We start from the raw sequence: 12,943 nt of genomic DNA on the forward strand, positions 1-12,943 counted from the left end.
GAGAGACAGAGAGAGAGAGAGAGAGAGAGAGACCCACAGCCAAAACCCAGCAGAGGTCTGAGGAGTCACTCCGATGGAATCCCAAGCTGCTTTGCCTGTTTAGGATAAAAAAACCCTCCAACTCCAGACCCTGTGGAGAGCAGTTTTCCACCACGGGGCACCACAGGTCAGCACCAGGGGCTGAGAGCTGGCAGGCGGTGTGACACTTTTATGCAGGGCTGGGGCAGCCTGTTCGTCTGTACAGTAGGGCAGACTTAGCAAAAATCTCTCAACAATTAACCAAACCGTGTGACCTCTGACACTGTACTTCAACCTCGAGGTTTCTGGGTCACAGGAAACTCCCTCACTATGAGGCAGGTCACCGGCCCCGAGATCACAGCAGAGCAAGTCTGGACACAGTCTGGATATCACCTGAGGGGGCCGGGGACACCGCAGCCCATGTACTCAGAGGGTTCAGGCCCACGAGTGAGGGTGAGCCGGTCTGTTGTGTCTGAATGAGACACACTCAGGTAGTGTGGGCAACAGGGGCAGTGGCAGCGGGTGAGAGGCCAGGTCAGGAGACGGAGAGGGCGCGTGTGCACAGAGTGTCACGTCACCAAAGCACCCCAAATCAGGTGGGGACAACCAGGGCCCCGTGGAAGAGCAGACAGACGAAGTATAGCATGGGTGAAAGTCACCAGATACAGGCAGGAGTGATGCACTGACATGCTATAGCACACCTGGTCCCCGACAAGACCCTCGGAGAGAAACCAGACACAAGACACCTTGTCCTGTGCCCCTGCACTTTGTCATGCGTCCAGGACAGGCAGATCTAAAAAGAGAGCGCACACAGGACTGCACAGGGCTGGCAGCGAAAGGCCACACGGTCTCCTGAGCTGATGAAAATGTCTAACATTGGCCATGATGGTCAACAAGTCTGTCAATATACTGAAAACCTTAAAGTGTGCGCTATAGGTGGGTTTGAGAATTCAACCAATGACACGGTTGTATAAAAAACCCTCTGTAGGGTTGGGGTATGGCTCAGCGCTGCGTGCTTGCCCCGCATCCACAAGGCCCTGGTTTCCATCATCAAACAAATAAATACAACATATGTACATAAAAATTATAAAGGCATATAAAGTTGGGAAAAATGTACAATCTATGTAATGTGGAGAAGAGAGGAGAGGAAGGGAGGGGCGGGGGAGGAAAGGGGCAGAGCCCCCCTGCCTGGCCCCCATGGCCCGGGTCTGGTTCTCCCCCATGGCCATGTCATCCTGAGAGTTGCTCTCAGGCCAGGCCACTATCTCTGCCCCACCAGGTGGGCTCAGGACGCTTCCAGCTGCCACAGAAGTGTCCTGTCACTCTCACCGGTTTTTCCTATCAATCAACAGGATGACCCTCGGCCTTGGGCCCCAGGGACCCACCAGGCAGCTCACTCCTCCAGGACGGTGGGAAGGGTGATAGAAATGGGACACAAGCCCTGACCTTTTTGACACTGATTTTGGATGCTCTGTCCCCGCCAGCAAGGGGGGCCAATCCAGGGACCATCCTGCTTAAACGGAGGCTGCCCAGCAAAAAGGGCTCATAGCATAAACCAAAGTCAGCAATCAGCCAGGGCCTGAGCCGGTGAGCCCAGGAGGCTGGGGAGTCCCCCCGCAGCCTCATGCCCAGGATCTGGCCCTGCAGGTCAGCTGCGTGGCTGGGACGGCAGCTCACACAGGCTCCCAGTGAGGCATGGGGGCATGCAAGGCACCAGCACCCCAGGGCTTTGAACATGCAAACCAGATCTGTCACTTCAGCCTGTGTGGGGACTTTTCTCTGACCCAGGCCACATCCCCTTGCCACTCCCTGTGGGGTCAGCCCCGCTGGCCAATTACTGCCCCCATCGGCAGCGTGGCCGCGGTTCCATCGCACGCTGGCCCCCTTCCCTAGCCTTCTGAGGGATGACGACTCATCTGCCTGGCTGGACCCGCGGTGCCTGGCACACAGTAGGTCAAGTGAGGGATGGATGGGTGGATGATGGGTGCCCTGGCTCTTGTTACCCCCATGGCCTCCCACAGGGTTCATCAATGAAACCCTCAGCAGCAGGAGCCCTGCAGGCCACAGAGATGTCCACAGCCAGAGAGGGCCAGCTAAGGCCCTCACCCTCCTTCACCCCTCTCCCGCCCCTGCACCCCGAGCTCCTTCCCCATACCTCCACTTGGGCCTCATCCCAGGCGTCCAGGCGGACCGACTTCACCTTGCTGACCTGAGGGATACTCCGGTGGATTCCAGAGCAGCTCAGGCAGATGAATACCCCCAGGGTGTAGGATGCCCAGTCGGGGTCTGGAAGGGAAAGGCCAGAGGTCAGGAGGCTCAGCCAGACCCTGGATCCATGCTTCAGGACCGAAGGGCTGCCCTGGCTCTGTGGGTCCTAAGATGGGGCCCCTGCATCCATACAGGAGTAACCCACTGGATCACCCTGGCTGCTGATGTGGACAGAGCTCTCCTCAGAAACCCACAGTATGTGCTGGAACCTATGAGCACAGGCTCCACCTGGCTGCCCCCCACCCCCTCCCAGCATCCCACAGATCCCAGCAGGGCCCCAGGTACATCTGTACGCAGGAATTACCACGGGCCAGGATGACGGTGGCATCAAGACCTGACCTTGCATGCTGAAGTGTTTAAGGATTATGCTTCTAGATGTCTAGTGTACTTTAAAAAGCTCCATCCAGGTGTGGTAGCACACACCTGTAACCCCAGCACTCTAGGAGGCTGAGGCAAGATGATTATAAATTCAAACCGCAGGGTATATGAGGGTCCTGGGTTAGTGCTGACTACTTGTGTACATGTTTCAATTTTTCATATTGAATTCAATGCAGTGACCCCTGTGGAATGTGACACTTGTTAAATTCCGTAAGTGGGTGCTTGCTGGGAAAGTTGGTGGCTTTCTTTCCATTTGGAAAATCCCACCATGGTTAGCAAACAAAGGGGGCAGCGGGGGCTAAAGGAGCCTCAAGAACCAAGAAATGATGAGGGAGTAGAGGAGGGGGAGGGGATGTAAAAAGAATTAAGACTATATACCAACTTCCTACAATGAATATAACCATATAGTACTATGAACATATAATGAATATAACCATATAGTACTATGAACATGTACTAATAAAAATTAAAATTTGAAAGAAAAACAAAAAAAGTTTCTGTAGCCAGGCATGGTGGCACACGCCTGTAATCGCAGCACTCGGGAGGCTGAAGCAGGAGGATCATTGCAAGCTCAAGACCATCCTGGGCTACAAAGTGAGCTCAAGGCCAGCCTGAACTGTATAGTGAGACCGTATAAAGAAAAAAAAAAAGACAAAAAAAAAAGTTTCTGTAAAACCTAAAATTGTTCTAAGAAGTAAATGTCTATTTTTAGGTTTTGGCATTTTTGAGACAGGTTCTCCCTATGTAGTTCAGTGTGGTCTTGAACTATGTGGTGCAGGCTGACCTAGGCAATTCTCTTGCCTCAACCTCTTGAGTCTGGGATTGTAGGTGTGTACCACTATGCCCCACTAAGGTCTACTTTTTAGTTTCATTAGCTATATATCATGTTCTTTGACACAGTCCAATAGAATTGAAACAAATAACAACAAGATAAATTTCAAATCTAAACTGTTTAGAAATATAAAAAATGTTTTATATGTCATTTACAAATGATTTGTAAGTAACTTATGCCCCCCAATCATAACAAAGATTTGGAAAAAACATTTAATACTAAACAATAATTAGTATATCACATATCAAATTTTAAAAAGTGAAAGGAGCCCCAAGAGAACCACCTCTCAGGAAAGGGCCTGAGTCACCTCTAAGCACACAGGCAAACGGTCGCCTGCAGGAGGCTGGTTTACACCCAGACCATCCCCAGCAGTCCACATTGCCATGCACCAAACTGGTCAGTGACATATGAACGTGTTGGACTTTGGTCCCACCAGCCCTGGCTGATAGCAGCCCTGGTCCCTGGCAGATGGGGGTTCCAATGAAGGGGCTGAGGAGGAAGAGCAGAGGGTGTCCAGGAATGAATCACACCGTGTGGCAGTCCCACTTGACAGCCCAGGGCTGCTCCTCACCCTGTCACTTAGCACAGCGACACCTGGACAGGTACAGGGCATGGTCTATGTAGACGGAGGCTTCCGGGAGATGGAACCATGGGAGTGGCCAATAGTTTGTCACATGGTCTGTCTTCTCCAGAATCCCTCACATAGCTGCCAGATGGGGAGGGAGATGAAACAGCTTTATTCACAGACAATGTGATTATGTAGAAAATCCAATAGACTGTATAAAAAAAAACTATTAGAGGGGCTGGGGATTTAGCTCAGTGGCACAGCGCCTGCCTGGCAAGCGTGAGGTCATGAGTTTGATTCCCGGTACTGGAAAAAAATTTTAAAAAAAAAACCAAAAAACAAAAAAACTATTAGAATATGTGCTTAGCAAAGTTACAGGAAACAAGATAAATATAGAAAAATCAGTTGTCTTTCCTTCTACTAATAATAAGCAATCAAACTGAAAAATTTAAAATATAATTTATAATAGTATAAAACATTAATCACTTAGGAATAAATATGGCAAAAGATGTGGAAGATAGTACACATAAAACTAAAATACTGCTCAAGAGAAATTAAAGGAGTGGAGAGAGACTCTGGTTTTATGGATGGGAAGAGTCAATATTGTTAATACATATATTCTCTCCAAATGAATCTATATATTCAATCCAGTCTCCATCAGAGTTCCAGAAGTAGCTGGGTGTGGTGACACATGCCTGTAATCTCAGTACTTAAGAGGCTGAGGCAGGAGTATCAATGTGAGTCTAGGCCAGCTTGGGTTACACAGTGAGTTTCAGGCCCACCTGAACTACATGTGAGACTTTGTCTCAAAAAAGAAAAAAAAGGGGTTGGGGATTTAGCTCAGCGGCAAAAGCGCCTGCCTGGAAAGCGCAAGGTCGTGAGTTCGGTTCCCGGTACCAGAGAAAAAAACAAAAAAAAAGCACTCCAGCAGGATTTTTAGCATAGAACTTAAGCTAATTCTACAATGTATGCTGGAGATACGGCTCAGTGGTAGTCTCGCTCAGCATGATCCATCACAAGAAAAAAAACAGTAAAAAATTAAAATTCAGGTGTAAATGCAAAATACATAACACATAAAAACAAATTAGAAAGAGGGCAAAGATGAAGAACTGGCAATACTACTTGTTTTCAGAACATATCAAATTACTGTTACCAGGACAGTGTAGTATTGGCATGAAAATAATATAAACAGATCAATGGATCAGAATAGAGACCAAAATCGGCATGTGGGCATTGAGTTAGGGACAAAGATATAAATATGATTCAGTACAGAAAGAATAACCTTCCCACCATCGGCACTGGAACAATTAGACATCACTGCCAAATGGTAAACTTCCCTGCTTACCTCTCATCAGACTTAAAACAGCTCCAAATGCTTTTAGCATTCCTCCAATTGCTAAAAGAACCCTAAAACCATAGGTGTCCACATGAAAATGGTAGAAAAGTCTTCGTGACCTTAGCTTAGGCAAGCCTCAAGGGTGTGGTTGTGTCTCTACCAGCAAGAGCTCAGGCCTGCTGTCCCTCACACTGGGTCCCCTCCTGACCTAGGGAGGCAGTATCTCCAAAATGGGGCCCTGGGGTAAGGCCAGACCCCAGGTCTGGGGCAGAAAGCAGTAGTGTGACCACGTGACTATGCTGTGGGACTGGTTCCATCACCCTCCAGACCCTCAGTAGGCCGCTGCTAGACATAGCCTCACTCCATCCCCACAAACTCTGAGGTGAGATCCTGTCATTCATCTGTTTCAACAGAATAAGGTAAAGGAAGCCCAGACAGGGTTGGTCACCTGCTCAAGATCACCAGGGCTGAGCTAGGACTTGATCTTGGGCATCCTCTCCTAGAGCCCACCCCTACCCCATACCATCTTCCCAGTTCCATGCAGGCAGCTGTTAGGAAGTGTCAGCTGGGTGGCCCTGCACAGCGCAGGTGAGACAGGAAGCAGGTGGAGGTGGCCTCCCAGCTGGGCTGCTCACCTGGTCGGCTGGGAGGACCTCTGTCCCCCTGTGGCCACAGAGGACAGACCTCCCACTCAGTCTTGGCCTTGATGGGGTGGAAGGGGAGGAGGGGCTGCATAGTGGAAGGAAGGAGGTCCCAAGCCACTCCGACATCAGTCACCTGGCAGGGAGGTTATTCATGGGTGTGGAGCCACCTGAGGCTTGGAGAGGGAGCGACCCGCCTTTTACCAGCAGCTCCAGCTCACAGCTGGGCACAACTTGGGCTCGTGTCTAGGGAGGTCTGGGCTCAATGGAGCAGCCTCCAGGGAAGCTCCAGGCCCCAGGCAGGAGGGCTTAGCTACAGCCACAGCCTTCCTGCTCTGGGTTGGTGGGAGGGGGAGAAAAGCAGCTGAAGGAGCAGGAGTTTAAACGGGCACCACCTGTGTGCTCTCTTCCTGACCCACATGTTCCTCAGAATCACTTGGCGTCCAGCACTGGGGTCACCAGAGTGGACAAAGGACCTCTGTCTAGTAGGGGCCCCCAGCCCCGACAAGAGATGGTCCCTCCCATGCTGAAAAACAGCTCTTACTACACCAAAGGAAAAGCCCCCAAGGGAGGGAGCTATGCCCCGGGAGCCACAGTAGGTGGTTGAATGGGGCAGAAAGCCTGGAGGTCTTCCTGGAGGAAGGAATGAAAGTGCTGATGGCTGAAGATGAGCAGGAATGGAGGGGTGAGAAGGAAGGCTGGACGTCCAGACCCGAGGAAGGGCATCTGCAGAGCCCAGGCTGCAGAGGAGCTGGCCAAGCCAGGGACAGATGGTGTGGCCTCCTGCCTAGTCCCAAACCCAGGCTCAGGACCACACCCTGTCCTCACACCCCCATGCTCGCACAGACCCAGCCCAGTGAGGCCTCTTCCAGCCCAACAGGTCTGCCTGGAGGGAGGCGGACAGGCTGGCTCCTGCCTGACACACACCTGTAATCCCAGCACCCAGTGAGGCTGAAGCAGGATTGCAAATTCAAGCTCCACCTGGGTAACTTAGTGAGACTCTCTCAAAATAAAAAAATTAAAAGGGGCTGGAAGTGTAGCTCAGTGCAAAGGCCCTCAGTGCCAGCAAGAGAGAGAAGGTGGGGAGAGCGCAGGACAGCACCCGATGGCAGAAGGATAGGCTCAGCTCACAGCCCAGGGCCGGCAGGTGGGCACAGCAGCCCCCTGCTGCTCTCAGGACTCACCATCTCTGGAAGCCAGAAACCCACCCACAGGCCCTGGAAGGCTGCTTGGTTGAGGCTGGTTTTTCATTGTTGTTTGTGAAATGGAATCTCACTGTGTTTCCCAGACTGGCCTCGAGCTCCTGGGCTCAAAGAATCCTCCTGCTTCAGCCTCTTCAGGAGCTGGGGTTAGAGACACACACCACTGCTCCCAGTTTGAGTTTCTATTTTAAAGGATCCAGACTGGGAAAGAGGGAGCCCTAGGGTATGAGCGGCCAGCCACTCTGAGCTTGAGTGCTCTATCCCCTCAACACTCTAGGCTACGGAGACAGAAGGCCACTCTGCCTGGGTGTGCCACACTTGGGTGTGACCAGGCTGGCTGAGACCAATGACCTTCTGCATTTCAGCAGAAACCAGAGCCCCTGAGAGCTGGGAGGCCCAGTCCATCCCTGGCACCCTGACAGTGTGGTAAAGCTGTCCAGGGTGGGCCACGGGTGCAGGGAGATGGGGACACAGGCTGGCGGGGTACCCCAAGGAGAGGGGACAGAGCTCATCCCGGTTTTCCAAACACCAAGGCTGGGCTGTGGGCTTCCTTTTCGTATGCATCCCGAGCCCATCAGGGCAAGGAGACCCACGGGGCAGGGTGGGGTGCCCCAAAGCATGCAAGGTGGAAGAGGCCATGTTGAGGACAGCTGGCAGGACACTCTGCTCCTGGACCCCGCAGGACCCCCTCCCTAGGTCCAGGTCCCTCTTGTTACCCCTCCTGCTGGTCAGGGAGGGGGCTCTGGGTGCCCAGGGCTCTGGGATTCCCTGTTCAATGGGCTACAGTCAACGAAAGGTCACCTTGGAACAGGTCACAAGCCCAGGAGGCACCCTGGGCCCAGGGATGGCCAGGGACATGGGCAGGAAGGTGTGGTGGAGGGGATGAGCCCAGATCCCCAAGGACAGCCTCACCCTCCTCCCTCTGCCCTGGCTTTGCCCTGCCTCTCCCTGGCAATCAGCTGTGACTCAGCCCTCACGGCTTCCGGGAGCAGGTCAAAGGTACGTGGGTAAGTGAGGCCCATCCAGGAGCCAAGCTAGGAGAAACAGGTATGTCCCCTGGGCCAAGGTCCAGGCACCAGGGGACAGGGAGCAATCAACCCCCTCCACAGAACTTAGCGTGGCAGAGCCCCACGGCCCAGCTCCAGAGACCTCTGCCTTCCCAGTAGGGATGAATACCCAAGGGCAGGATGGGCCAGTCAGGTGGGCAGCTTGGGTGGGAGGAGGGCCCTGGGCAAGATGACTCCCTTGGAGTCTTGGCTGGTGGGGTGCCTGTGTGACTGTTCCCTGCCCTGCAACGAGGCCCCAACCATGTGCTCCACCATCCAGGGTGCCCGGTCACGGTATCTGTCATTTTGCTCATCCCTGTTCTCTGCCAGAAGGGAAGCCCCACTAGAGGGCTGAATTCCGGGCCTGGGACTGAAGGGTTCCCTCACAGCGCACACAGCAGAGCCCTCCTGAATCCCGCACAGGGAGGGCACACACCTCCACCAGCCCCAGGCCCTTCCCCCATGGAGGCAGAGCTGCTTCAGGGGCCTCCTTCCTGCGGGTGTTCCCAGCAGACACCTGTTTCACAGTCCCTCTCTGCACACCACCCACTGCACCTCCCTCGGGCTCCCCACTGGGGCTCCCTCCCTCTCCTACTCTTGAGACCCCCCCCCACACACACACCAGGGCAGCCCGGGCTCCTTCCTGAGCATCTCATCTGGTCTCCTGGTTGCAAACACTGTATTTTTGGAACTAGATAGAGGTGGTGGTTGTACAACACTGCAAATGCTCCAAATGCCACTGGATTTTCACTTTCAAATGGTTAATTTTATGCTATGTGAGTTTTGCCTCAAGTTTTAGAAAAGAAGAAAAATATGTAAATGCTGATGCATGGGTCTGGCTGCCGCAGCCTCTTCCCTAGGGCTTGCTTGTGTGCTGGGCTCAATCTCCTGCTGTCCTTGCCTCAGGCGAGTGCCTGGTCCTACCAAGCCTTGCCTTGGTGGTGGCCACATGTCCACCTCTCCAGGACCCCAGGCATCAGGCCTTGGCCCCGCACCCTGTCCTGCACCTTGACTATGTGGCCTGCTCCCCTGCGGCTTCTGCTGACCCACAGACAGGCCCTACAGCAGTTCCCAGGCCTGCATGGCCCCTCCAGCTCCTGCGGCCAACTCCTGTCTCCCTGTCCCCTTGGCTGCCCTCCCCACTGCCTCTGTCATCCCTCTTGTCATCCCGCTCTGGGTCTTGTCTGAGAACTCACTCTCCAGGCTCCCACCACTCGTGCCCTCTGAACCCCCAAGCTCCTAAGACCCACAGGCTCCCCCAGGGGGCCCTGGCGAAGGCACTGGATTTAACTCAGGACCCTCCAGCTCATTCCCACTCCTGGTCCTTCAGTGTCCCAGCGCCCCCCCGGTTCCCCAGCCACTGACCTGCCTCTTTCAGGAAGAAACAGCACAGCTGAGCCTCATCGCCCTCCTGCCCTCCCGCCCAGGCTTCCCTGAGGGCTGAGGATCTGCTCCCTAACTAGCAGAACCCCAGAGTGCCTGCCCAGGAGCACCCCTGCTCCCACAGGCCCAGAAGTCTTGTTGTTTCCTGCCCCACCTCCATGCAGGCATCCACCCCTCCCAAGGGCATGGCTTCCCCCCCGGGGCCGTGGCCAACTTCCTGCTGTCTTGGGGAGGCTCCTGTTGATCATGCCCAGGGCCAGCGCCCACCTCCCTCCTATCAGCAGCCCTCTCCCCACAGATATGGACCCTCCCCCAAATCAGGCCAAATTCCTGAAACCTCCCATCCAGGTACCTCTACCAGAAAGCTGTCACCTCTACCCCAAAGCCCTAGGGCTGCATAAGCTCATGTTCCAGGCCTGCAGCATTTCCCAGGTCCCTCGCACGCAGTACCCACAAGGACTGGGCCCAAGGTCCCTCTCTCCACTCTTCATATCCCACCCACATCTGGTGGGGGGGGGGACCTCAGGTCCAGCATGAGTAGCAGCTCCTGACCACCACATCTAATTTCATTGTCAGCAGGGGTTAAACTTGACCTCCAGGCTGGGAAAGCCAGGGCTCCTGGGTATTGGTTCCTTCAGGTACTCGAGGTACTAGTATAAAAGAACCTCAGGATTCCCATCCATACCCACCCACCCCAAAAGCTGAGACACCCAAGTCTCCACAGCATCTGACGACCTGTGGCTCACAGGACACACTGCCTTGTCCCCTTGGGAGGGTAGCTCAGTGGGCACAGAGGTTTCCTCCCTTCTGCAACCCCCACCAGGAGAGAGACCTCCACCAGGGTCCCCTTCAGGACAGGAGGGCCCAAGCACACCCACTCTGGCCTGTTTGTGATGAGAGCCAGTGGCTGGGCCCCAAAAGTTGAAGGTTAGGGAACCCACTACTGGGGCTGACAAGAGGAGGGCTTGAGAGGAGTCTCTGTGGGTTGGGGTCTTGGTACAGCTGGGCTAGAGTCTGCCCAAGTGTACCCGAGGCCCTGGCCTGGTGGTTAGAGATGGCCTGAGGCTGCCCTGAGGTCCTGCCATCCAGAGATGTCAGGGGACCCTCTTGGGATATCCTGCTCCTCTAGACATGGTCAGGTCCACATGATGGTGCCAGTGACAGACCAAAAACACAGTGGCCTTCCCTAGGACACCAACGCCAGAACCACCCTCACAACCACAGCAGAGACAGAGAGGACCCTGCGGCACCCCACAGCAGCACAACGCACAGTCAGAGTCTAGCTCCCGCCAAAAGGCAGCCTGTGTGGACACGCCACAGGGTCACAAGGAAGAGGCAGGATATGCCCATAGCCTGAGGCAAGGCAAGGCCAGGAGACGGAAGGTTGGCCCTGGCAATGTGGGCAGGCCAAGGCTGGGCACCAGGAGGCTGGGTCTGCCTTAGGGTACTAGGTCCCCTAGAAGAGCCTGTGTTTTCACGGCCTCAGTTTCCCTGACTGTAAAATGGAAGCAACAGCCAGAGCCTGCTGCTGCTCCAGGCAGGCAAGTCAGATGACGAAAACTGCTGATGTCATAGACCAACTCTGAAAACCTGGGACTTGGCCCAGTGCCAGGAAGTGCTGGGCAAGGAGAGGCCCAGCTGGGGCTCCAGGACTGAAAGGTTGCTACAGCCAGTGGCCTGGGCCCAGGAGCCAGTGGGACACTGAGTGGGTGGGCTAGGCAAAGGGCAGAGGCCTGTGGGCTTGACAAGCAAAGAAGCCCCCTCCTCCCACCAGGCTGAGGCCTGGGGTGGTTCCTGAGTGGGTCTGCTGAAGAGAAGCTGCTTCCAGGAAGCCAGGAGAGAGCAAGGCGGGCCTCCTGCTCTGGACACACCCCCATCCCCGGGGAGAACCCTCCAGGCCAGGCTGGGACCTGACCTCCCTGTCTGCCCTTCCTCCCCCGACAGCCCTGAACAGTAGAAATTCAGAGGCAGGGGAGGAGTGGGGAGTCTGGGCTGAGCCTGAGCTCAGCCTCCAGCACCATCAGCAGGGCCCCTCAGCAGGCCGAGGAAAAGGCCACCTCAGCCCACCTGGCTTCCCAGGAAAGCTGGTCGTTGGGTCCCCCAGGGCCACACTGCATGTGCCCAGCAGACCCTTAGAAACTTGGGCTGTGAGAGGCCCCTCCCAGCCCAGAGCAAGAGCAAGGGAGAGCAGGACGAGCTAGGGATGGAGTCCTGTCTTCAGGGTATCTGGAGGATGTGGTCACCAGCCAGCATCTCAGAGGCATACGAGGTGCCCAGGGGACCTCGGGCACCCTGCGGTGAAAGGCTTGCCTTGTGAGGCTGAGGCTGGAAGCCCTGGGTTCCCGGTTGCCTGGGGGCCAGCCCCTGAATGGGCTCCTCTCCACTGGAGGGGCAGGAACAGCTGAATCTTTAGGGGAACCCCCTCACCCCACAGGCAAGGCAGCCTAAGGCAGCCAGCCAGGGGCGCGGTGGGTTGGCCCAGGAACGTAGCCATCAGACCTGCTGGACTCGGGAGGCTCAGAAATCCCCCAGGCAAGGGGCAACCAAGGGACAAAGCCTAGGAGGTGCCAGGCTGGACGATGTTGACGCAGGTGCACCGAGGACCCTACCTGCTCCTTGCCCCATCTCAGAGGCAGGGAGCTGGAAAGGGGGACCCTTCCCAAACCCTCCCCCTAGGCGGCCCGAGCTTCCACCCCCTGCCCGGAGGCCGAAAGAGGGCGCCATGACGTCACCTCCAGGTACTGGAGAGCCCGGGGACCCCCGCCCCGGGGAGATCCTCAGCGGCCGGCTGTTCCTTCCCTGCAGCCAGCCGCCCTGGCGATTTCCTCTTTCTTTGAGGAGCCCGGGGTTTCGCAAGGCGGCGGCGGCGCGCGGGTGACAGCGACACACGCCGCGGGGCGGGGGAGGGGAGCGCCCTAGGCCGAGTCCTCGGGCAGGTGCGTTCCGGCCGGGCCCCACCCGGTGGGCGCCGGGTGCCCGAGAAGCCCCGGGTACCTCCGAGAGCCGCCCCGCACCCTCCTGGACTGCACCAGACGTGGGACCACCCCGAGCTCACCGGGCGCACCCGCCCAGCCCGTATCCACCCGCGTCGCATCCACCGGAGCCGAAACCGCCGCACCTGCGCGCACCCGGGCCGCACCCGCATCCTCCGACCCGCGCCCCCGGCCCGTGCCTACCTGGGGCTCCGCAGTCGGCGCAGCGTGAATTCCCCGGCCACCGCAGCAGCTCCTGCACCGCCCTGCGCCGCTCCTTGGCCATGGCCGCGGTGCCGAGG

At 56.0% G+C, this 12,943-nt stretch overlaps 1 protein-coding gene across 1 annotated transcript in view; it reads right to left on the reverse strand.

Annotated features, from left to right (window-relative positions):
• Positions 1-12,943, reverse strand: part of Adap1 (ArfGAP with dual PH domains 1) — a gene marked incomplete at its 5' end in the record, with an annotated part of 38,993 nt that extends 26,050 nt beyond the window's left edge. The window contains 2 exon segments of the mRNA XM_005397794.2: positions 2,174-2,304; positions 12,846-12,943. Of these exon segments, the coding sequence (XP_005397851.1) occupies positions 2,174-2,304; positions 12,846-12,927 (213 nt within the window).

This window comes from Chinchilla lanigera, unplaced genomic scaffold (genome assembly GCF_000276665.1).
Source record: "Chinchilla lanigera isolate Chin_1 unplaced genomic scaffold, ChiLan1.0 scaffold00059, whole genome shotgun sequence".
Taxonomy (NCBI): Eukaryota; Metazoa; Chordata; class Mammalia; order Rodentia; family Chinchillidae; genus Chinchilla; species Chinchilla lanigera.